The sequence below is a fragment of the Ambystoma mexicanum genome, chromosome 8, assembly GCF_040938575.1.
Source record: "Ambystoma mexicanum isolate Mex_15411 chromosome 8, UKY_AmexF1_1, whole genome shotgun sequence".
Taxonomy (NCBI): Eukaryota; Metazoa; Chordata; class Amphibia; order Caudata; family Ambystomatidae; genus Ambystoma; species Ambystoma mexicanum.
In genome coordinates, this window is record NC_090929.1 from 1108128392 (window position 1) to 1108154462 (window position 26071).

General features: G+C 44.5%; 1 protein-coding gene across 1 annotated transcript in view; it reads left to right on the forward strand.

The window, feature by feature from the left end:
• LOC138473212 (protein-arginine deiminase type-3-like) overlaps window positions 1-26071 on the forward strand; it is an 85264-nt gene that overhangs the window by 15419 nt on the left and 43774 nt on the right. The window contains exons 4-9 of the mRNA XM_069611780.1: window positions 10296-10357; window positions 11539-11656; window positions 12447-12572; window positions 16377-16540; window positions 21798-21901; window positions 21990-22101. Coding sequence (XP_069467881.1) covers window positions 10296-10357; window positions 11539-11656; window positions 12447-12572; window positions 16377-16540; window positions 21798-21901; window positions 21990-22101 — 686 coding nt within the window. The remainder of the gene's footprint in view (window positions 1-10295; window positions 10358-11538; window positions 11657-12446; window positions 12573-16376; window positions 16541-21797; window positions 21902-21989; window positions 22102-26071) is intronic.

Consider the following 26071-nt stretch of genomic DNA (forward strand, 5'->3'; position numbering starts at 1 on the left):
ACCAGGGGTCGCACTTGCGACCGCTGAGGTCTCCCTTGTTACTCCTAAAAAAACACCCCTTTTTATTTTATTTTTATAAATTGAAGCTGCCAGGCTGTTTGCATGTGCCTCTTTGTTGCTAGAGTGGCTGGCTTTCTTGTTCATGCTTCTTAAAAAAATCAAGAGGTTCCACAAGTGTAACACTTTGAGCAGTGACCCTAAATAAGAACGAATAGGAATAACAAATAATTTGTCTTTTTGGAATTCTATCCAATAATTGCTTGACTCATTAAAGATTTATTTCAGGCATACTTCATGGGGTGAGTCACTGATTAAGTCTTTTCTTAAACACCCCAAAATTACAATGCAAACAAAATCCTCCAAATAGCATTCAGAGTAGAATGAGTATCGATTTCAGTCTACATAATTTGCTTTGCGCAAGTTGCAGGTATAGCATTTTTTATTCTGCTGATACATATGGTAATCCATTCTTGTATGAAATGTACATCACGTTACAGTGACATTGTAACCATATTTGTTATAGTGTACTTTGAAACAATATGTGATGCCACTTCCTGTTTTGTCAAGGGGTAAATGGTTGTGTTCCATGACTTCCCTTGATGTTACTTTGGGGTGGGGTCAAATGACATCACTTCCTGTGATGTCATCAGAGGTCAAGGGTCATGTGATGTCACTTCCGCCACCCCTGGCATTTTGGTGAAATGACGTGCCTGGTGTTTTCACTTTACTTTTTGTTCCTTTTAGGCTCTGGTTCATGTGACAGGGCTACAGCGGTTGACGGGACGCCGGTAGCAGTACAAATTGCATCCTTTGTTGACAGCTTTCATGATCTTTAGCCGGCTAGACTAGTGTGATTCCTTATTTCTTGCTCAGCCTCTTTACTTATTTCGTCGTTTGCAGCTACTTCACAACTTTGCCACCCGGATTTTTACAGGTACCCCAAATGGTTCTCATATTTCGCTGTTTCTCCATTCACTTCACTGGCTACCTGTACAACAATGGGAGCAGTGTAAATCTTTCTGCATGGTTCACATGGCTTTCTATAGCCATGGGGTGAGTATCTGCAGGAAAAACTCTGCCCCCATCAACTATCCCGTGCGCTTCATTCTCCGGACCCATACCTTCTCCCGGTGCCTCGCTACTGGTTTGTACGGGTGGGAGCTCGTTTTTTTCTCTGTGGCAGCAGCCAAATTATGGAACTCTATCCCGTTCATTCTCTGTGCTATGAGAGATCACTTTGCTTTCCGTCGTGCGTTAAAGACTTACTTGTTCTAAATACTGTAATATTGGCCTTTTCACTCTGTTGTACACCTAGTAGCGCCAAGATGCTTCACCGTATGTGCGCTCTATAAATGAAGATAACATAACAGACACTGAACAATAGCAGCAGAGCTCAGCTTCTGCCACCAGAAAAAAAAACACCACTGCAAACAACAGCAGTCCAACCTCTGCCACTAGAACAGACACCAAACAATACCAGCAGAGCTTCTGTCACCCGGGTGACCATCAAATGCTAGCAGTGCAGTAGCTGTTTCTGTCACTTGGACAGACACCAAAGACGAGCAGTCCAGCCTCTGCCAGCAGAATAAGCACCAAATGGTAGTAGTAAACACCAAACGTAGCAGCACATCCCCCAGCACCTTTTTTAGTTTTTTCAACCAAAACGTTAAGAACAACTAGTCAACACAATGGCTACTTAAATGGACCATCAGTTATGAATAGCTTCTACTTTAAATGCTCTGCAAAACAAAGAGAGCAATACGTTGTATTTGTGAGGCCCCAGTCAGACCTGCCCTGCAGCACCTGATGGGCTTGGACTGCCAAGGTGGGTGTGGTGAGTATTTTTCTCTTGAGTGGCAGGGGCTGTGAGGTGACAGGCAGCACGGCCACGCTGCATAAGACAAAAAAGCATTGTGTGTAGATACAGCTCAGTGCCTCTTGAAAGGAAATTGTAGTACTTGATTTACATGAGGCAACCGATGCCTGCATGCACGGGCCCCCATGACCATAGGGCCCTAGGTGACGACACTGTAGGCCCATGTATATATCTGGCCTTGGCACATATGCACAAAAGTGCGTTGTTCATTTCAGCATTTAAGTGGGGACTGGCAGTGGTATGCGGTGGGAGGGGGGCAAGAGGATATGGGGTGCTGCACAGCAGAAACCAGACATGTTGGAGGAACCCTCAAAAGAGAGCAGGGTAGTGGAGAAAGAGAAAGGGTGACCATGCTAGAGGTGGCCTTAACTGGAAGAAACTCTGCAATGTCCCTCTTTTGATCAACACACACTATATGTAAACAATGTTGAAATAAATGTTTGTCCATAAAGGTGACTTGAATTAGGCCGGCCTTAAAGACATACACAGCAGAGGGCAAATTGCTTTAAAAAAAAGAATTCAGGCAAAGGTAGGGAAAACAGAGGAGTGTGTTGGAACCCCCAAACAAAAGAGAAAAAAAGTCTTGCCAAAACCATCCAAATTCGGTCGATCTTGTTTCTAAAAAGATTTTCATATAAAACCCAAGTTCTGATGATCTTGGTCAGATGAAGGTATACGGTAAAGTAATGAATTGTTTTTCATGGTAACGTTGTGGGAAAGCGCGTCTATGTTAATCTTGAGATGAATTAGGATTTTACCCCTCTAACTGTTTTAGGGAGTATGGCTACACTACATGCACGTCTTGGCCCTGGCCATGCCATAGGGCTACTCCACTGCCAATTGTAAGCATCATACCATAGACATATCCTGCGCTGCTCATAGCAACAGCTCTGCTGCTATTTTCTTGGGGTTCTACTATAGTTTAGCACACATCTGAAGTTTTTCAAAGGTAAACTGAGGGTTCTACAAAACCCCACATAAATAATAGGTTAATTTCAATCATCGGTCACGTATCTATGGAAACTATACAAAGAGCAGCAATTTATCATGTACACTTTTTTGTGGAAACGATCAATTCATGTAGTGTATTTTTTCTTTGAGCATCACTTTACTGAGTGCTTTTACTCGGGTACCATTTTCACAGAAGAGTTTTTTCATGCAGTGTTTTTTCATAGAATATGAGTAATGGGCTATATAGCACAAGGATTTGTTTTAGAGGTTATAGATTATGGCTAAGGGTTAGATGTTTAAGTAATAAACCCTGATCTGGAGGGCCATTACCAGATCAGATATTGCCCTAGGCCATAGTTACGAAGTAACAAAGCCCTGAGGCATTACTGGATGGAGTAATGGCCCCTCAGCGTGGGGTTTATTGCTATTAGTATCCCGGCACATTATCAGGATACTAATAATTTGTCAGTTGTGAAAATGTTCGCAACTTACAAAAACAACAAAAAAAGTTGGAAGAGGTAGGGGAGTTTTCCTTAAGTCTACCTGGTAGAAGACTTTATAACACTATCCCTTGGTATACATGCCCCAACGTCTAGTATATGTCTGTACTACTCAAAGGTTTGGTAGTATGGCAGAGCAGCCAGGCATATTTTAGGAGGGAGCTGTGAGCTGTAGGTAAGTACAATGAACTCACAAAATACATAGGCCCAAAGACACTCTTACACACTTGTAAAATAGATATTTATTTGATCTACACAAGGTAATGCTATTCATGCAAGTAGGTACTCATTTAACGAATCAACACAATAGAAAAGATGAGCAATACTTTAGGCGAGTAAACCAAATAATACAGATCATGAACACAGTTCAATGGGAAGAAAAATCACTTGTTATAACAACTCAGATATGTTACATATGATTTAACCGCAAGACATTACAGAGTGGTAAATTTCATTGCTGAATAAATACCAGGAAACACCAAATCTTTTTGTTTTATTTGGGCGGTCTCCCGAAACCTCCCGTTTTTTGTACCCTTATAACGCCACCCTAACTATATCCTGACCCATTTTGACCCCTTTACCCCACTACCCTTTATATATTTATTTAATGTTTTCTGTGTTTTTCGGTGTTATCGTCCGCTCTGTAATGTTTTAGATATATTTACTAGGTACCCTCAGAAAATGTTCTGTTGTAGGACTAAAAAGGCTTATTCAACTCCAGCAATAGCAGTTCAATACTTTACAAGACTTGTAATTCTTTTCTGAGGCCTTATGGTTTTAGCAGTCCATCCCTATCTAGGTATGAATTCTTCAAAGTCAGATTGGAGGGAAAGCAGGTAAGGCACAGCAGCAGAAAAGTCAAAGTTCCAGAGGACTCTTCTATTACAGGTTAGTAATCTGCTTTGGTGTGTCAAAAAGGTTTCAGGAACCTTGGGAAAGGCTGCCTATAGGTGCACCAGCATTAGGTCTGGGCGAATGGTAAGGGTGAACACCCAGACACCTGAATCAGCACTCCAGCAGAAAAGGAGCAACAGAACGACTTGAGGTATGCAATACCACAGGTCCCACAATACCTGAGGAGCTGTGAAGAAGATGCAGCTGGATCTTTTCATGGTGCAGCATGGTGGGGCTGGTCGTCTCTTCCTTGATCATGGTGAGTAAAGGAGGGACTCTGGAAGGAATGTTGCAGCAGCAGTCAAGAGAAAGGACTCGCAGCCAAGGATTGTTCATGCTCCAATGTCAGTGTGCAGTTTTGGTGTCTTTTCATAGGCTCCAAGGATGAACGTTTATCCCCCGGTGAATTTGCTGTGATTCTTCACTCCTGCGCTCCTGCGATGGGATATTGAGGCGGGAGATCTTGTCTCTAGAGGTTCAACTGGAGCTCACCAAAGTTCTAGGAGGATTCCTTCACAAGAAAATGATGTGCTGCAATATGGTCAGAGAACCTAGGGTATTGGGATTTTGCAGCTGAGGAAGGGCCCAGCACGTCATGGGATGGCACGTCTTGCAGATCATTTTATGGCTAGTTGGTCCCACCAGCCAAAGGGAGGCAGTCCTTGTCTTCTGAGCTCATCTGTTGATCTGAAAGCAGTGTTCTTGTTGTGGTTGTTGGAAAGGGCTGAAGACATCTCTGGTAATCTTCTTTTGATCTTCTGTTCCAGTGGTCGACTTATCTTCTGCCTCAGGATCATCACTGTTCATTAGGATTTCACATTCGTCCTTTGCACACTGTCACTGTAATTTACAGAATGGGGCAGGTGGCTGTTCAATCAGGGACCAATTCAGTGGGAACTGGTTCCTTTCAGGCACACCCAAAGATAAAGTATAATGGAGTTCCGGGATCCTGCCATGCTTCCTGTCCTCGCAAACACACTGGAGCCTCTGCCGGCTACACAAAAGGTTCCCACCAAAGACTAAACTCAAACCAGGACCTCCCCCACCCAAGACAACAGAAGAAGGACCAAGAAAGGAAAACCACACAAAAAATGTTGAAAAAAGAAAGAAGCCACTATTTTCGATCATAGGTGACCCTTCAGTGCATACCCGCAGCTGTGAAGACAGCTTGCCAGCAAAAAGTGCACAAAAGTCTGTAGAACACATGCACTGTCACCAGTCATAACTGTATTCTTGTCACTGTAACAGAAATGTTACAGGAGCAGAGGGAAAAGGGATACAAGGTAACCCCTCAGCACTCCACATAGGGTGGTGTGTGCTGATCCCTCAAAAGGAAAATCTAAGACGTATAAAAAGTATTCCTCTAACATTGAGAACAGTAGTTGTTATGGAACATAAAAGAACATAAAAAGAAGAACCCAAACAGCACCCAGCAACACTGCACAAAAGGTGTTGTGTGCTACAAAAGTGAAACACAGATGCCTTTAAAAAGTATGGAGGAAAGCATGAGTCCATAAAACAAAGTAAAAACACAATGAACAGGGTTCCCATGGTCAAAGTAAAAAGAATGGAGGGGGAAAAGACTGCCCTCATTCAGGAGAACAGGAAAAAGTTCCAGAAGACCAGCAAAAAGTGCTGGGGCTATCATGGGTAGAGGGGATATGGCATACAAAATCTAAATGTACCTATCAGGCAGCCATGGATACTGAGTGAAGGGACCATACGCAGTTCCTCCTCCCTTTCCATTGCGGCCTTGAGGACATTGGAGCTGCGCTGGGAACACTACTGTTCCCGGCGAGTCAAGGGACAAGGAAGCAGAAGGTAAGTGGGGATGGGGTGTACGGTGCCTTATTGTGTGGAAAAGGGATGTGGGGGTAGGATGCGGGGAAGGGGGGAAGTGCACATCCAAAACCTGGTGAGGAAAGATGGCGGCCTCCCGCTTTGAGAAGGATTGGAGCTGGGGCTGTACCATGTGGTGAAGCCCCCGATCCTTGCTTCCTCATTGGCTGAGAGGCCACCACACCCCCCTCTGAGGTTCTAATATGAATTAACGATAAGGAGTTTGAGGTAATGGGGAAAGGGGTAAGGGGTGTTTTAAACGTTATTGTTTGATGTCTGTGGTTACTTGATGGGGCAATGGTTAGGAAGGGTCAGGGGGAAAGCGTTAGGAGTTATGGGCCTGGGTTAGCAATATGGGTTAGAGCGTTCATGGGAGGGGATAAGATGTACGTTTATAACAGCAAGGGATTGTGGTGGCCACACATCTACTGAAACAGTTTATAAAGATAATTTAAGTAAAAAATCAATAAAGAAAAAAAAACTTGAAAACAATACCTCACTACCGCAATGTATTCCAACTTGAGCAAAATGACAAAATCATTCAGGTAAAACACTCCAAAAGAAATAACATTTACAGAAAGCATGCAGCCGTTCATTTTTTTCCACGGTGAAATTGAGCATTTTGAAAAGTGCAATTGTGTGTAATTACAGAGTTTTTACATGTGTTGTTTGGTCCTTACATCGTTGCCACAATTTTGCTAATTACAGATGAAGTTTCTATCAGAATCTCATGAATAAATTCTCATTACTGGAAACATGTCCTTCGAACCTAATGTTTCGAACAAACAGATGTAATCTGGAAACGATCCTAGTTTATTGCAAACATACTATTTATTTCAGGAGCTTTAAATAAAAGGCACAATTGAGAGATGCGAGTTCCCTAGGAGTTTGAACATGCTGGATTGTATGTTTGAAGTATTGTGAAAAGAAACCCTTTCGCAGTCTGTAGAATAGGGAGACTGGCCAAATTCACGTGGTGCGACGTTCTGAAAACTGTGCTGCCCCCTGGTCGTTCCCCCAGAAAACCTTATAATTGGTGTTCAGGCTCTGCTCATGAATTGTGACATGCTAGGAGGCAATTATACAGTTCTTGGCATCATTCCCTCAACCAAAAAGCTGTTTTGCAGCACATTTGCGGCAGCTTCATTGAAATGTATCCTTTCTCCCAATGAAGTTCCCATGCTCTCACAGGAGAGCTTGCAAAAACTTTCCCTGACCAGAAGTTACCTTTGGCAGGTCTCGGCAGAATCTTAAATTGCCCATCACCAATGGCTGATTGAAAGAGAATTGGAGTACAGTAGCCCATCATTTCAGCCGGTATTTCATTAAGCTTGAATCCAATTGCCCGGCCCCATGACTCAGGACTGGCAAATAGTCTTATTTTACAGATCGACGAACTAGTCTGCGGTCAAGGGTGAATCAGCCAAGTGACGGCTCTACAGGAGAATCCTCAAGCTGGCGCGGGAGTTCCAAGACCAAGCAGTGTCCATGGTAACTCTCCACTGTCAAATATCAACAGGTAGACCATGTCATCAGTGCTCCGATAAGGCAAGGCAAGGCCGGCCATTCACTAGCACAGTTGGCATCGGTTTCCAGCAGTATTTCAGAGAATGATCAGGTAGGCTGGGGCTGAACTCAGCAGCGTATAAGCAAGACAGTGGAAAGGAAAGCATTCCTGAATCTTTTAAATGCCCCCAATCAGGTATCTATTTCCGTTTTTGGACAAGGAACTGATGAGACGGTTTTAAAAGTTAGTGACCAGTGGGTTTAAACTGGTTCAACTCTTCCTGCCTTTTCCACTGAAAAATTACTTCTTATGTTAAAGGGCGGGAAGATCGATCCCCATTAACACAAGTCCCTGAGTTACCTGATCTTTTTCTTTGACACAAAGTAAGTCAGGAGGGAATAGTAGGGTTACAGTCTTTTCATTGAAAGATTTTCCATCGAAAGATTACCCTTGAAAAATGTTCATTGCAAGTTTTTCCATCGAAAAAATCTTTCAATGAATATTTTTCCATTGAAAATGTATGTATGTGTATTTGGGTGGGCTAAAGTGTCAAAGGGTTAAATGGTTAAATTTGGAGACGGGTGTTTGGGAGGTACCCCCAATTTAAAAAAAAATATATTATTATTAAAGAATGGGTGTCTTAAAGGGTGAAAAACTGGACCCCCCAATTAAAAAAAATATATGTTTTCGTTATACAGGTTTTCGATGGAAAGTGGTATTAAACCACATTAGATGAAAACACATTTTTTGGATTTTTTTAATGGGAAATCTATTAGATGAAAAAAATGTGATGGAAAGACTAGTAACCGAATAGTCTTGCTAGCACCTGTTGATTTTATGGCCTCTTGGGTCGGCTTTTTCTCGCCTAGATTAAAGTGCACCCTCCAACCCTGTTTCACACACAGAGTGGGCTTAATGACAAGTGATAAACACCCAGACAGAGCTCCCCCCCACAACTCCTCCAGGGTGTTCATGTATAATGGTTCGAGTCAGGGCTAGTCAGATCTAATACAGACATCATTCCAGCTGACGGCTCTACCAGAGATGTGGCATGGAAGCAAAGTGGAGTCTGCAGCTATGATAGAATTAACTTCTCACACACATCTAGGTTCAATCCTTGAGAAAAAAGGCATGCGGTTATTGCGAACAGACCTCAAGAAGCAGGATACTTTGATTAACCTAACTCTATGCCAAGACGTGGCATGGCCGCCACTACCTCCAAAATCAGTAAGCTCCTTCTCCCATGGGTGCCGGGTCAAGATATGATGCGGTGGGTGTTCATTTGTTGATAGAGTCTGAATATTCCCCTTAACTGGTTCTGAAAGTGGGTCTATGCACAAAGGAGAACTTCGGGGTAAAGGGAGACTAACGATGGACTCTGGACAGAGCAGGTGGGGTTGCCCTAAGGATCCACATCCTGCAATTTTACATGAGGAACTAGGGGCAATCCTTGGCTATGGCTGAATTATAACCGCACATCATACTTACACCCTGCGGTGAATCTTACCAGACATTGCAACACGCTCATGTTTGTTGTAAGGGAAACGGTTCCAGATAGCAAGGTGCTTGGTAACACTTTATCGCAGGAAAATACAGATCATTTTCAACAAAATCTTGCTTTTCATTGGTTCAGTGGAACCCTGGGACATATGATGAGGTCATCAAGCACTTCTCACTGGGCAGTGGTTCATGATGTCTCAACGGAAGGATTTCCTCATATAGAAGCTTGGCCTGTGCTATCCCTGGATGTTCACACATCAACTCACAATCTACCTAGGCCCTCATTATGAGTATGGTAGCAACGTTAAAAATACAGGAAGTATTTACCTCATGCAGGATTCCAGGTGAATGCCGCATAGGTGTGTGACTATTTTCTACTTGAAAAATCTGCCTATTGTTAACTCTTCCCAGAAGATCATCTTGAAAAGAGTGAAAACTTCCCCAGATGTTTACTTTAATGACAGTAAGCATAGCTCGGTGGGTTGAGTTATCGCTGCCTAGAGCCGTGTGTGATCTGCTGGTCACACGTTCAAAGTCAAAGGCCGGCAAGGCCAACTCAGGCTTCCATCCTTCAGAGGTTGGTAAAAAAATACGATCTTTGGTTGGGTGACCCTTGCCTGTAAATAGGTTCTGTGGAAAGCGTTGTGTGAATAACAAAGCATTGTTGTTTTGCAGAAGCGATCCTTTCAATTCAGAAAAGCTATTATGTATGAAATTGTCGAATATGGTGAGAATGTGCAACCGCTCACCCCTTGCCCCCAATTGCACAGAAGGCCAATAGTAACCCTTCTTTGCATTATTATATAGTACATGGTACAGTATCCCTCCTCATTTGTGTGTTACAGCAGGTTGCACAAGAAAGAACCATAGCTCATGAGCAACACGTTTGTCTTGGAAAAAAAACAACGCATAGCAACGCGGGTTCGAATCCTGGATCCTTGTGCTTAGAAAGTGGTCCCCGGTATTAAGCGTGTTATAAAAGAACAATTATAATTATAGGCCCATATTGTCTTGAAGCATGTAAACTGGATACGAATTGGATTCAATCTCTAATATCAGAATAAAATGACAAAGAGAATAAGTCAAATTAGAGCAAGCTACCTATAATGCTACCTATCAGCATGCATGTATGGGTCATCTGTGGAGATGAGGAAAATGTCCTTTTAGTAGGGCAGGAAAATTCATTTCACAAGTCTTGGTAACATGCATTGTGTTTCTTTTTCTCCAGATGTGGCTCTTGAGGTTGACACACATCGCACCGGGGCTGTTAATGGTGATAAGGCTGACAAGGTAAGGCAGCTGCTACCCCGCGTCCCAGAGAGAAGGATTTAGGTCATAGCTGGCCACATAGGGAGTGCGAGCAGCAGAGGGGGGAGCCATGCATGGGTCTGTATTAACAAAACAGCTCCATATAGGATTCCTCTCTTAGAGAGAGCCTCTACAATGAGAGACTTCTCATAGACGTCATTTAAACAAATTCGTAACTGCACTACACTGTTGTGTATTACAATATTTGTTGCGGCACACTCAGTTTTTAATTTGTTTTCCTACTAGCTCAGAATAATGATTCCTTCCTTTGGAAGGAGCTTGTGTGCTCATGTGTCCCTCGTCATATCCATCCCCATCCTACATGATTACAAACCTCGACTCCCTACTAGTCATTGCTGTTCTAGTTACTTCCCAGTCTCCATTTTCCCTCGCTGAGATATGCTTCCAAATAAATGCCCTCACTCTGCTTCCACCCGCTATTGGCGCTTCCACAGCCTGCATAATACTGCTGTGCATGCTTCCACGGCCTGCATATTAGTGATGTGCATGCTTCCACAGCCTGCATATTACTACTGCTGTGCATGCATCCACAGCCTGCATATTAGTGATGTGCATGCTTCCACAGCCTGTATATTACTACTGCTGTGCATGCATCCACAGCCTGCATATTACTACTGCTGTGCATGCTTCCACAGCCTGCATATTACTACTGCTGTGTATGCTTCCACAGCCTACATATTAGTGCTGTGCATGCTTCCACAGCCTGCATATTAGTGCTGTGCATGCTTCCACAGCCTGTATATGACCACTGTGCATGCTTCCGCAGCCTGTATATTACTGCTGTGCATGCTCCCACAGCCTGCATATTAGTGCTGTGCATGCTTCCACAGCCTGTATATTACTGCTGTGCATGCTTCCACAGCCTGTGTCAGGATTCTGCATCATTGCATCCTTCATCTCCTCAACCACCTTGCTTTTCCACCTTGTCGTACCTTTTAGCATGATCCCACACCCTACAATTCTCACCCTGCATTTTCCCACCCTACCAGCCCACAAACCTGTCTTCTCACCCTGTGCCTGCTCCTTCCTAGGTGGTTCCACACCATTTATCATCACACCTTAGGTAGTCCATCATCCATGTACTTCAACATTCCATGTGCCATGCTTCCATACATGACCTGTTCTTGTCTCTCTTGCTTTAGGCTTCCTGGACGTGGGGCCCACGTGGCCATGGTGCAGTTCTGCTGGTAAACTGTGACAGGGATAAAACAAACTCCAGGAAAATGGACAGCTTGGACACAAGCCCCCCTAATGCTACAGGTAGGCAGCAATTACTGAACCCTGAGAGGGTACAACCAGGTTTAAACATTCACATTTTCTTGGGAATTCTCTCAAGTGAGCTATCCCACCAGTTTGCATAGCAAAAGGACTCTGGATAACCTAGGCACAATACTGCTATGAGCTCTGGATGATTAGGGCATTCCGATGGGTTTTCCTTGAACGTTCACTAAATATGTCTTAAGCACTGTGGTGGTCGCTTTCGGCAGTCACGAAAAAGGAGGCGAGGCACCATAGTGGCATGTTGCACATGTTGCCAATAACCCGCAACGGAAAGGAGTTTTGCATCTTCAAGCTCACATGCAGTGTACCTGCAAGCTCAAACGTGAAATGAGGATATTTGGAATTCCAAGGGAAGAATATTGAGACTCAGTTTAATTTTTAGCAGATTTCTCTAATGTCTTGGATAGCTCAGGGGCAACTTGCTCGCCTTGGAAGCAAGACGACACGGATTGCTCGATCCCCGGGTCCGCGCTTAGAAACCTCTGGGTATTAAGCGCGTTATAAATAACCTATCATATCAATGCAGGCACGGAATGACCAAATATTGTATTGCATTTTACCCATTGTTTATTGAAAGGCAAATGTGGCAATTACGTGTCCGCATTCCTCAGGATTTGTTGAGTGCAAGGTTCCAAATTGAAATATCTTGGAGATTACGTAATCTGAGAAAGAAGGTGGGAAGACTAGGGCTAAGGGGGTCATTACAAGTTTGGCGTTACAGTTAAAGGATGATTCCAGTGATCCCTCTCTTGTCTCTTCGCTTTCCTAGACCTGAAGGACATGTCAACCATGGTCCTAAAAACCTGCGGCCCTCACTCCATCTTCGAAGGTTACAGCTTGTGCCTGAACATTTCAAAGGAGGATGTGGATAAAGTGGAAGTGAACCTGGAGCAAGGTGAGTACTGCAGTCCTCCCAGCATCATAGAGGATGCAAAGGGAGGAGAGAGATGTCCCTTATCATTGTCCGTGCTATCACTCTCGCACGCATGTCTTCCCCTTGTGCGCGGTGATCTTCTGTGATACACTCTAAGATCGAATGTGCCTTGTTTTATTGAGGGGTGCCTTTCCTGCTTGTGAAGAGCCACTGTTTGATATAGTGAGAGACAGTCCTATTGTTGCTGGTATTCTTTATTACACACCTATAGATGACAATGTTGCTTATTGGCACCTCTAGATGGGGGCAAGGAGGAATATTTCCTCTGCCGAGTGGCTTTCAACTTGCAAGTCTTCCCATCACATTTGTGCTGCTTGGTGACATTTATGCTTCAAGATGAGACTCTCTCATGCCTGGGTTTATGGCTTCCGTAAGGCTTGTGCTGTTTGGTTCTTTGTTGATTAGTGACACCTGTATTGGGTTTTTTCTGAGAAATAGCAAGAGCCACAGGATTCCTCCTGCATGAAATTCCTCAGAACCATACTTTGCATGGCTTTCCACTGATCCTACCTGGCTTACATACAACGGTTTTGATTTGCACATCTCTTGCATTCATTGGCCCTTTCTAGTCATTTTTTTTCCCTACGAAATCTCTCAACGACATTGGCCCTCATTAGGACTCTGGCGCTAAATGGTCCATGCCGGACTCCGCCATGGAGAAAGGGGGAATTACCATCCCATTCCAAGGTTGGCAGGGCGGTAATTCACCCTTTCTCCATGGCCCTTCCCATTCCCATTTTTGCCCCATAGGGCTCAATGGGAATGGGGAAGGCGGCAATTACGGTACTGCAAATTGTGGTACCGTAATTGCCATTAAGGTCCCTTTGCGGGTCCCTACTTTAACGGCTGGTCCAGACCAGCCGTTAAGGTCGGGAGCCGCAAAGGGACCTCGTAGTAAGGCATTAAGGGGTTAACGGCGCCGCAGCCTTTCACGGCGCCGTTAACCCCTTAACGCCGGGGTCGTAATGACCCCCATTGTATTGTATTGTATTGTACTTGTCATTTGTATAGTGCCTTTTACCATTATTATAGTATCAATGCGCTGTTAGTGGGAACACCCTCGGAAGACCGAAGTCCAGAGTGTTGTCACGGAGTATGATTACGATGCGTACGTGCATTTGGACAAAAAGGCTTACAAGGATGAGCCAGGCTAGGATAGAGAAGCAACCCATGCAGTCAGGCATGTGGATGGGTGCTGAGAGGAGTCAGGAGATGGCGTGAGTGCTAGAGACTCGCTATGTGTTCAGCGTGCCCGAATTGGTCATAGGTCTATGGCGCATTCTGCTCTCAGAGGTGTTGAATCGAGGTCTGGTGTAAGTAGCCCACTTGAACTGTTGGTTCACCCCGCAGTTAAGAACTTTACGCAAAGAAAAACGTAAGGCTGAATCACTCTGGAAGAGCCACCCTTGTGACTCTAACAAAGATCGCCTCATCATCACCACCCACAATTATAAAGAAGCGATTCTACAAGCCAAAAAAGAGACATACAACCAACGCATCTTACAAGCGGAATCCAACACTAAGGAGTTATTTAAAAGCCTTAAAGAATTGGAATCCCCATCCCCTGAGCCTGACACCTGCATTAAAGACAGTAAATGGTGTAACAACATCCAAAACGCTCTCCTCAACAAAATCACCACCTTGCAATTGAAAATTACTGCCAAAAAAACTACCTTACTCACCAACCCCCCCACTAAATCCTCCAATACTCCGACGGCCTCTTTTACTCACACCCCCTTTAGCTTCACCCCACTCACCATCCTTGAGGTCAAAAACATCATTTGCAATTTAAAACCCTCTAACTGCCAAGGTGACTCTTGCCCAGCATCTAACATTAAGGAAGCAGCACATGACATCGCTCCTTTCATATCCACCTTCATTAACTCTTCATTCGTAACTGGTACAGTACCCAACAACTTAAAGGACGCGTGGGTTATCCCCCTCCTAAAAGAAAACGACTCTAGACCCTGAAACACCAACTAACTACAGACCGATTACCACCGTACCGTTCCTACTCAAAATACTTGACAGAGCAGCATACCTGCAGATCCAGAACTACTTAGAGACCAATAACCTCCTCGGCTCAAGACAATCTGGCTTCAGACCGAAGCACGGGACTGAAACAGCTGTGCTTGATCTCAAAACCCAAATTGAGGACCTTAAAGACAACGGTAAACTGGCCCTTCTACTATTTCTGGACCTATCAGCGGCTTTTGATTTGGTCAATCACCAAATACTTTGTCGGCACTTGAAGTCAGCGGCCCACTTCTCTGACAACGCTTCCAACTGGATTAGGTCATTCCTTGACAACAGGCACATGAGAGTTTTCTCCCCCACTGCATCGGCCGATCCCACACCAGTCCCGTGTGGAGTCCCACACCAGTCCCGTGTGGAGTCCCGCAAGGATCCTGTGTTTCCCCAACCCTCTACAATGTCTTCACCAAACCTCTATTTGATGTGCTTGACTATCTGGGCGTCACCTACATGAATTACGCTGATGACACCCAGATACTCATACCCATCACTGGTGAGTACATTACTGACTCTAAAGCCCTTAATGACATCTACCTTGTCATACAAGCCTGGATGGCCCAGCACGAACTATGCCTCAACGATGACAAGACTGAGCTTCTCATCTTAGGCACGCAACAGAGACTTAACAAACTGAGTCCCCTGTTCGGCTCCTTTAACATTGACGGTGATCTGATTAAAGTATCTAAAGACACCAAAACTCTGGGTATATACCTCGACGCCTCCTTGACACTCACCAGACAAACCAATGCAGTTGCCGCTGCGTCTGCATACACCTGCAAATTGATCTCGGCCTGCCGCCCATTCCTTACTGCCCAGAATTGCATTACCTTGGCCAGGACCCTGGTTATGTCCAAATTGGACTACTGCAATGCACTGTACAAAGGCACTAACCAGGGTAATCTCAACAAACTTCAGACGACCCAAAACAATGCCATTAGAGCAGCCCTTAACATCCCCCGATCAGCCCACATCTCAGAAACCAGGAAGAACCTCAACTGGCTCTCAGTTGCCCAAAGGATCTCCCTGAAAGTACTGGCCCTCACATACAAATGTGTTAACCACCAGGCCCCCTCATACCTAGCCTCGCGATTCTCTCAATATAGTCCAGTACGTGCACTCAGATCTGCACAAACCCAAGGTCTTGTGATCCCTAGATTCAAGCTTCATTCGGCTGGGGGCGCTAGCTTCCCTGTCCTGGCAGCCAAGCTTTGGAACACTGTACCATTCATGATTAGAATGCTACCCTCCTTTAACCAATTCAAACACAAAGCCAAGCTCTGGTTAGCTACATCCCACTAACAACCGCTCTTCTGTCTGGACGGGCCTTCTGGGACCTAGCTCTGTTCTGCTCCGCTCTGATTATTGCCTTGATTTATAACGTCATCTGTATACTCTGTGTACCTGTTGTGACTTCTATGATGATATGTTTACTACTGTAATGTAATGTTCTACTACCTGTAACGTAATGCTCTACTAAGATATGCACCCGGTTGCCCTTGGGCCTGGTCTGTGGTATACAAATAAAACAAATACAAATACAAAGTAGGCAGAGCATTATGTGAACCGCACAACCACATTTTTTCATAGTCCTTTCTGCATACTGATGTGTGTGGAGAGCCATGCCTTCTGGCTAGTGGTATGTTATACGTACCTTGCCGAAATTGACATCAGGAAGTTATCTCTTCTAACCCCTTTGCCTCCTCTTTTCTCCTTGTCTGGTGACTGACGTAGATTTTCAGTACAAAGCCATTCTGGGTAGGAATATCACCACCTATGAAATGTCATACAACGGCAAAGAAAAGACAACATTCTACTTGGAGGGTCTTTTCTTCCCAGACGTGGACTTCCCCGGCTTGGTGTCCATCCAACTTACCCTGAAGGAGAAGGACAACAAGGTACGTCCAAATAACATGTTTAACATCTCAGAATTGTGCTTTGAAAGATATCATATGATATGATATGGCATTTATAACGCGCCTATACACAAGTGTTTCAAGGCGCGAAGAGGCAAGGGAGGGGAAAAAGAGGGAAGACAGACAACGATTCTACTAGGCCAGGTGTCATTCAGATTGTGCAAGTGCATGGGAAGTGGGAAGGAGCAGTGCAGTTCATAGGATAATAGAATAAATAAATAAGTAAGGTACAGCCAACTGGTGGCGAGTGCAAGGGTAAGTGCAGAGGTCATCCATCCAGTGACTTGGAAACACACAGCTGTGTAGTTTTTGACAATATCATGTATTTTTGGCAGTTACACATGTATTGTGCTAGAGTGCAGTACACACGTTAATGAAAATGCACTTTATGCTTTGGGATTAGAATACAAGATTCCAGTTTAACAGTAATTTGCAACTTGAGGAACTCCACGTGCGCCTGTAAAGTGCCACTGCTGCCAACTGCAAATTGGAATGTGCATGTTTGATACAGCAAGTATCACAAATGCGACATACATAATGTGTGCCTAGCACACTTTGCACCCGCAATATAAGAACATGATTTACAAATAGAAAAAGAAATGCCGGATGAAGGTCTTGCATTTAGGTAATTAAAAAAAGTACAAAATAACAGTTTGCTTTGGAATGAGGTATAAATTCGGATAAAGTGGCGCACTATCGGGACTTTTTTTTAAAGAATACGAAAGATGTTACTGCAGCCGTATCACTAATGCCAGATTGGAGCAGGTGCAATTCACAACAAGAGCTATTTTTTTAGTTTTGTATAAACTAGGATGCACCCTTTCTGCGGTTAGGTGGGTCCCTACCTTATTTTGCCCAGCCATTGCCACTCCACCAGACACACCCATGTGCATATGAAAAGTGGCGTGCCTGGCGGTATGGCTATTGCCCCCATGCCATTTTTGATGATGGTTAATCCGCGCTTTGCACATTTTCATGCCAGCAAAACTATGACCGGGCAAGACTTCATAGTTGGCAAGTTTCAATTGACGTTTACAGTCAGGAAACAAAGGAGTAAATAGAAACTATATAAAAATGTGTTATTACTAAAAAAAAAAAAACAAATATACATATATATATTTGAAGATACGACGATGCACACCTGTAATAATGGAAAAGAAAGTTTGGGGAGGAGCAAAACCTGTGAGCAGCGGCATGACCCAGGGCCACATATCTAAAGCCCTATTTCAGACGGCCGCATTTCATTGTAGAAGCCAAGAGATACAATCGAGGGAAGGAATCCTGTGCACTGCTCGGTGTGGATATCTGCACAGCAATGGTGTGCATCAATCACAAAAAGGGATCCGGGTCGGTTCCCCTGAATTGCTTGGTCTGGGAAGCAGGTCATGGATGGAGAGTCAACGGACGTCCTTCAGAAGCAGCTCAGATACGAGGTCTGGAGAATTTTGAGGTGGACCCCCTAGCAGGATCTTCCCTACCTCTCAAGAGTTCTCTCTGTGAGACAGGATCGTCTCAGAGATCTTTCAGGGATTCAGGACTTCCAAAGTAGACCTGTTTGCCTCCACTGCATTGGCCAGGGTCGACAGATTCTGTTCCCGGTTCCAGGCAGTGGGTGTCTGGGCAGTGATTGTGTTGAATCTGGAAAAGGCACAGGGGTTTCTACATGCCCTCCTTCCCATACCCCAAATTCCCAGAGTGGTCCAGAAGATCAGAGAGTGCAGGGTGACAGGAATCCGAGTGGCTCCCTTTTGGCTTCCAAGGGGGTGGTTTCCCTCTCTTCTGGAGCTCCATTCTCAAGGGTTTCGAAGAACCTGAGATGGCCTTTCTCTCTACAATCTAGCCAGAGGCCAGGGGCCCATCTGATCCAATGGTCAGTGTGGAAATTGATAGCGATAGGCTATGTGCCTTGCGTCTTTCTAATAAGGTGCAAAAGACTATTCCTCATTCAAAACGGCATACGTCCTTCAAGGCCTACGATAGGCATTGGGTCCATTGTTTGAAGTGGCCATACTGCAGTTTCTCCAGGATGGTTCCATAAAGATTTGCCAGTGTCCACTGTTCGCTCAGCTAGTGAAAGCCTGCCATTTTTCACGGGCAAACGTGAAAAGGCAGATTTAATTATTTTTGTATTTCTAACTAAAAAAGTCAACAAAATGTGTGCTTTTTAAAAATGTGCTTGGTAACAAAAAGACTGTTTATATCTTTCTAATTATAGATGGAAGAAAATATACAAACATATACGTTCACTTATTCAGCTGTCTCGCCATCCACTTTATGTTCTCCTCACTTTAAGAAAATAAAGAGGACAACTGCCGCCCCATGCAGTTCGCCGAGCAAGAGGTTGGGGTGGAAACGCACCCGAGACAAACTCTAGCACTTTCAATGGCTGAAACTGTGCTGACCCCAGAGCTTCCTCAATGAGGAAATACTGAGGTCCTAATAAACAACTTAATATGCAGCGATCCACACTCTAGATTTGTAAAGAGCACAGTCTGACGCCCTCGAAAAAAGGACTGTTCAATCAGCACTGAATTAACAGCACTTAACTGCTTGTTTGGCATGTGTGCAACCGGGGTGTCGCTAGGTCTGGAAAAGATCTGGGGCTACGCTAATGTCGGGGCTGTCGGGACTCGGGCCGACTAACCTTTCGGTTGTAGCCCCTAAGATTCTATCCGGAGCTACAACCAAAAGACCCGGGGCTATAGCCACCCCCTCAAAGTGCACAAATGTTCAAATCCAACACAAAGGTGTACATATAACCAAAAGGTTCCAAGTGGGCAATGTTCACAGTTCCAGGGAATGGCTCCCTTCCCCAGGTTCCTTTTTACCAATATGAAAAGTTCAAACAAACAATAACCACATTTGTTGTAACCCCATGAGGATACCTCCCTCCTCCTGGTGTGTTCACAGTCCGGGGGTAAATGGCTCCCTTCCCCAGTGTCCTCTTCAAATTCAAGACGGTTCAAAATTCTAAGAGCATGTCTCCTCCTTGGGATTCTCTTTTCACTGTGTTTCTCTTCACATTCAAGCCAGTGCAAAATCCTAAGGGCATGCCTCCTCCTTGGGATTCTCCTTTCACTGTATTACAATTTGGGTGCATGTCCCAGACTCGCAGGTCACCTGGTATATTCCACTGCTAGGCTCTTGTCCACATTCACAACAATTCAAACTCTCAAGGGCATGGATCTTCCTTAAGGTTCTGCTCTTACTGTGACTTATTACAAACACTTGCCCTTGCCTGGTATACTCTCCTGCAAGGACATCTATACAGTCTTTCAAACAATTGACTTGTGGTTTTGTTCAAACGCCTGGCTTTGCCTAGCATACGCTCCTGCCAGGACTTTTATGCAATTACTTTTGAGCATTTCGCTTGGCATGGTATACTCTCCTGCTAGGGCTTGTATTCACTTTTCCTTTTATCCATGAAATGATATTTGCACAATGTTGGCTTATCAAGCCTTGTTTGCTAAAGTTTGTTTCAATATTTGCTTCTTCTCTCACACATTGGGTATCTGCCTTTTTTCCAAGACCATTCACTTTTACTTTGCTTTCTCTCATGTAATATGGTACAGCAACCCACTCATAGCATGGTTCACACATGTGTTAATATCTTCACAGACTTGTCTTCGCATCTCTTGCATCACTTACATGAACTGGCACACACTTTCAGGCAACCCGGTAACCCTTCCGTCTTCCCTGGGCTCACCGGATACTTTAAGTGTCTCTCACATTTTTCTGCTTATGTCCCTTTCAGTTTGCTTGCTCAGGGTGCGTCCCATTAACCACTGCATATTCGCCATGTTCTTCTCTACTGTGCCAGGTTCCTTCTGTCTCACATTCTCGGGCAGTGGGCTTTTTGCATTCTGGCTTCTCTTTCCACAATCTGGATTCACCCCCAAAGCGCTCCGCACAGCATGCTTTCTTTCAGTGTTCTGTCCTGTGTCAGGGTCGCGGTACCACTCAGCCACTACAGCTCTCTCTGCTGTCTGTCAGCTGTGGTAGATTTAAACTTCCCAGCATGATTGAACAACTTTCAAAGACTAGGCCATTGTGTTAGTTTACCGGTCTTGGTCATCCTCATTGCTGTGTCGCTCACTCTCATCTCAGTTGTTACCATGTTGTTGCTTGTGTGATATTGGGGAATACTTGAATTAGACCTAGCAAGTGGTTGAGGAGGAGTGTTACAATATGCCATCAGGACATGAGGAATGGAGGGACCATCTGCTAAAAAGGAATGGGGGTATATGACTTTCTCCAAGGATGTTGTATCATCCCCCTGAGGGTCGCCCCCCGCCATTTGGTTCTCCCTCATAAAGCAGTCTCCAGGGTCAGGTAGCGGCTGCCATCCCCATGCCACATGGGGACTATCTCAGGGAAAGGAGTGATGACACCATCACTTTCATCACACAACCAAAAGTGATTCCCCTCATAAACATGTGGGCCAGAATTTCGTCTTCCACTTCCACCATGATGGCTGCCCTCTTGAACCCCTCCCACTCCAGCCTTTGCCTCTCTCTCTCAGCATGTGTTTTAGCTCCTGCATTCCTGGCCTCGCATGACACTCCCATAAGCAGCTGGACACAGGGTGCTGCACTCTTATCTCCTCTCAGGCCACTAGCCGCACTCTCATAGCAGGGGACATCAGCACCATTCCCCATGCAGCTACAGAGCTTGCCTTTCCTTTTCTGTGACCTTGCACTGAGATAAGACATGTTTGGCGCTATGTTCTATTTAATTTCTTTGTAATCTTTTTAGGAGTCTGTGTAGTGCATGAACATAGGTGAATTCGGGCTGTGGAAGTGGGCAGAACCTCTACATTTGTCCACAGAGAACTTCATTTGGATAAAGTACAAATTCTGCTGTAGAATATTTTTATGTGGAAGAAGTTAAGAAATGACAGGGAGTGCCAAAAATTTGTCAGCAGAATTTGTGCATCCCTTACTGAGTTCATTGGATATTGTTTTCAGATCCACTCACTCCTCTTTCTTTAGTGACATTGATCAAAGTATTAGTATGCAGTCCAATCAATAACCACAAAAGTCACTAATCAATTCACATCTAAATGACTTTCAGCCATTACCAGATTTTAACAACTGATTCAATTGCTAAGAAATAATCATCAACCACGTTTGCAAAAGGGGGGTTTCTGTCCTCTGGTAGAGGATCTAGCCTTTTCTGGACATTCTGAGACATGTTCTTACTTCCTTTGTAAAATCAATGTCGCATGTTCCCTCCCCAGGTTTTGAAAGATGCCCTGATATTTACAGATGAGGTGGTATTCCGGATTGCTCCATGGATAATGACCCCAAACACTCTGGAACCCCTGGAGGTCTTTGTCTGCAGGTAAATTGGCCAGAGTATCAGATCAGTGGGCACAGTCCCTATTTGCACTCCTTCAATACACTACAATGAGTTGTTCTCCTTTCTGCAGTGTACCTGATAACGGCGCCTTCTTAGAGAAGGTGAAAAGTCTGGCGAAAAAAGCAAACTGCAAGTTAACCATCTGCTCTGAGCTGGACAATCGAAGGGACCGCTGGATCCAGGTAATGCCAGAATTAAGAACACATTTGTAAATCAGTAAAGGTAAACATAGAACATTGGTGCCCTACTTTTCACAAGGAGAATATTGTGCACCATTGGAGAATTACTGCTGCTCCCTAAGAAGAAATTGCACGCCCCTCCCCGAAGAGTAAGGCTTATCCTGGGATGTGATCCTCTTCCCATGAGGATAGAACCACCCAGCAATGGTACTACTGCTGTCCCCCCAGAGATGAGCAAAAAAGTTGAATTTGGCTTGTGTATCAAGGTGAAAACTCCTTCTCAGGAAATAATGCTCCCGGGATGTTTATCTATTTTGTGTGCAGAACTTGTTTGCATATCAGAAAATGATATTTGGTCTCAGGGCCAATCTTTTGCTAGGTTTGTAAACTCCACGAGATGTGAGAAGTCTCCTTGAAGGAGTAGGGAGGTAGTATCCCCTTGGATGGATGGATGGATGGATGGATGGATGGATGGATGGATGGATGGATGGATGGACAAACGAACAAATGAATGAATAACTGAATAAATGACTGCAGTTTGCGCAGTGATTATGCTAGTTAGCCGCATCGCTCTTCCTAGGGAGAAGCTTAAGAGAGAAGCTCCTCTGATGCTGATGTTCAAGTCAGATCTTCTGGTGTGGCATACTTTGGGTGATAATGGGCCTGCATTATGATTCACAAAGTTAACAGTAAGTAAAGAAAATAGTGTGTGATCTTATTTATCAAAAACATAAAGAAAAAAAACATTACCTCGGACTGTTAGGCAGAATCATATGCAATACCCTTTGGGGACACCACAAGCAATTAAGACTACAAGTGCAAGTACAAATTCACCTTTGGTACAAGCCTGTCGTACACAGTAAAGTGATAGCGATAGCTGAGCAGCCAGACTTATCTCAAGAGTAGTTGAGGCGGTTGTTCCCTGGCAGTTCCAGCAGGCTCACGGTTCCTGAAGCAACTGTCGTGGTGACAAGAAGGACGAAGACTGGAGGGTCCTGCACTACCCAGGGAAGAAGCCAACAGCAGAGCAAAGCGACGAATAAAAGGTGCACCCCTTAAAACACAAACAGGTTCCGTTCCTCCTGGCTATCCGGTTTACTGCAGCGATGTACAGCAAATTCTACCAGGAGAGGAAGGCCGGCGTTTGGTGTTCGGCGAGCTGGTTGGTCCCACCAAGCTCAAGGGAAGACGATTCCTTGCAGATCTTCTCTGTCGTCAGAGTTTAGGGCGATTCGGACCTGCAGCAGGGCTTCACCGGTATGTCCAGTAGTTGCAGCAGTCCTCTTCCTTCAGCTCCTCATTGGTTCTCTCGTTCCAGTGGCGACTCTGCCTTCCAAGTCCCATAGACCTGTTTATAAGCAGCTTTCCCCCATTCACACAGCCTGGCTGTCAATCACACAGCAGGGTGGCTTTCCTGGCAGGACAGCCGGCTAGCCAATCCAACTAGAGTGTGACTTGGGTCTCCAAGGAGACCCTGTGCAGGGGGCCTCAATCCCCTCCCTCACATCTTGTCCACCCAGACACTCCAGCGCCTAAGGAGGGCTTCTGTGTAGAAACCCGCCAAAGGACAGCAAACAAAAGAACCCAACCTGGTTTAACGCGCAGAGTAAAACACGAGAAAGACCTTTAAAAAAAGAAATGGCAAATAAATCCGACCGGAACCAAATAAAATTAAAAGGGGTCCAGTGGATTAAAGTTTGAGGCTACCACCATAGCCTCTAAGAGTACCAAGGCTATTTTGATAGCTCGCAGTAAAATAAAAATGGTAGATACCACTGCCACCAGCCAACTCTTAGAGAAAGGGGAACGAAATAATGTTCCAAGCGAGTCAGACAAAAAGGGATAACTATTAACCCTTCCAGTGCTCTATGGGAAGATAGTTTGTACTGTGTCTGTAAATTTAAAAAGACTAGTAAAATCAATGGCAACTTTACATGTTCTGGGAGACAGTAGTCAGTCCCAGAAAATGGAGTTTAAAAATGGAAGTCTAAAAAGACAACCCTGTGTCACTGCACTAAAGGTGCTGTGTGACACACAGTAAAAAGATGATGCAGATGGAGTAGATGAGACTCCATAGTCTATAAACACAAAAATGTACAACACACAGCAAAACACATGTAAAAGTAGGAGAAAAAGGCTTACACTCTTACCAGGTGAGTAAAATGCATCCTAGAAATCCAGCAAAGCTGCTGTGGGACTCGGTAGGTAAGGGAAATTAGCCATTCTGGAGAATTCTCCCTAACACAGACTCTTTGACGATTACGTTCACTAAAATCAGCCTAAATATATAAGTAATTGAACTGTTTGTATAGTTATTCTGCTGTCTGTTCAATCTTACCAAGAAGAGATCTAATCAGAATGGGGAAGTTGGCACCACCTATGTTATGAATTACCGGTATACAATTATAGATCGTTAAAACAGATATCCGGTTTAGAACAGCTAGCATACTCTCAAATGTGCAGTGTATAAAGTAGCTGTGAAAATGGGACCAAGGAAACCTTCCTTGGTGCTGTGTGTCTTCAGGAGGATTATCCACAGCTTATTACCTCATGTTTTCCACTCACACCGTGTGTTGTGAGCATCCTATGAACACACGCATTACGTTCTCTCATTCTTCCGCCAGCTAATGGTTCCTACAGTTAATCTTATGGTATTCTAGTGGGGCTTAGTGGCCTATAGGGAACTCTGGATATTTCCCAGTAGGCCTCTTCACCCTAGGCCTCTTTTGTGTAGTGCCTATTTTATTTCCACTGGTTCTCATGGGAAAAGGTTGGGGCTTGCTGAAAATGTGTAATATGAGGCCACTTTGAAAATTTTTTCCAGGGCCTCTTTTGGTTCCCTGCCCTCACCTGATTCCAGACCAGAACCAACGTCACTGTGGTTGGGTTTTGAATATGTTGATCTGCACAAAAGGGCTGAAAAGGAGACGGGTGATGTCCCCAAAGAACGTCTCTCTGTAATTCGAAATGTATTGCACTTTGTTGTGGCAAATATTGTGAAATTGTTTATTATGCTATAGTCACCCACACAAGTGCTATACGTGGAAAACATGAATTAATAAGCCATGGATAGTCCACCTGGGACACACAGCACCAAGGAAAGTTTCCTTGGTCACATTTTCACAAGAAGGTACCTAACACATTATTACACCATGCTACTGTCTTAAGCAAGGGCCTGCAACCTGCAGATCTCGAGGGAGCTCATTTTCCTCCGGAACGTAAATTGCCTGGACGGGACCAATTACGTTTGCACTTGCATGCAAACAGGTCCCCTCTGGCGGTTTTCGTTATTTGCACTACAGAGTGCAAATGAGAAGTGTAAAGAGAGGGCAGAAGTCTATTTGCACCTTTCTAATGTGCTTTGCAGTGCAAATAGAGTAAACGCTGCGTTTGCAATGATTTCCTCTGGAATCCGCCTGCTTTTTACAGCAAAAAGCAGTCGTATTTCAAAGGCAATTATTGGTTTTATGCCAGTATGAAAATCTCGTTCTGCAGTAAAGCCAAGTTGTTTTTGAAGGTGGACGGCAAATGTGAGGCAGAAATGTAACTCCCGTTCCTCCCTCCCTCTTAAAAAACAATGGAAATCCCCCAGAGTGTGAATGGAGGAGTTGAGACAGGTTTGACACAGTTAAGCTGGTCTTTAGCACTTCCATTTGTCCTCTGGCGGACAAAAAAATGAGCCACTAAATGTTTTGAACTGCTAATCCCATGATCCCTCTCCGTTGACTATGCTGGCTCAGCAGATGAGAGCTGGAGTCCATGACATCTGAAAAGTCCAAGGTTCCAGACCCCGGGTCGAAACAATCATAGCGTGTTCTAACGGGAGATGAAATACCCTGTTGCTCACCAGCATATGGTTTAAGCCGCATCTCATTTAGATAAATTATAAACCATCAATATACTCGAATAGTTGAACGTTTATTTTGTTTCTTATTAACACATGGAGATGGTTACTGCCCTCTTTTCAGGCTGT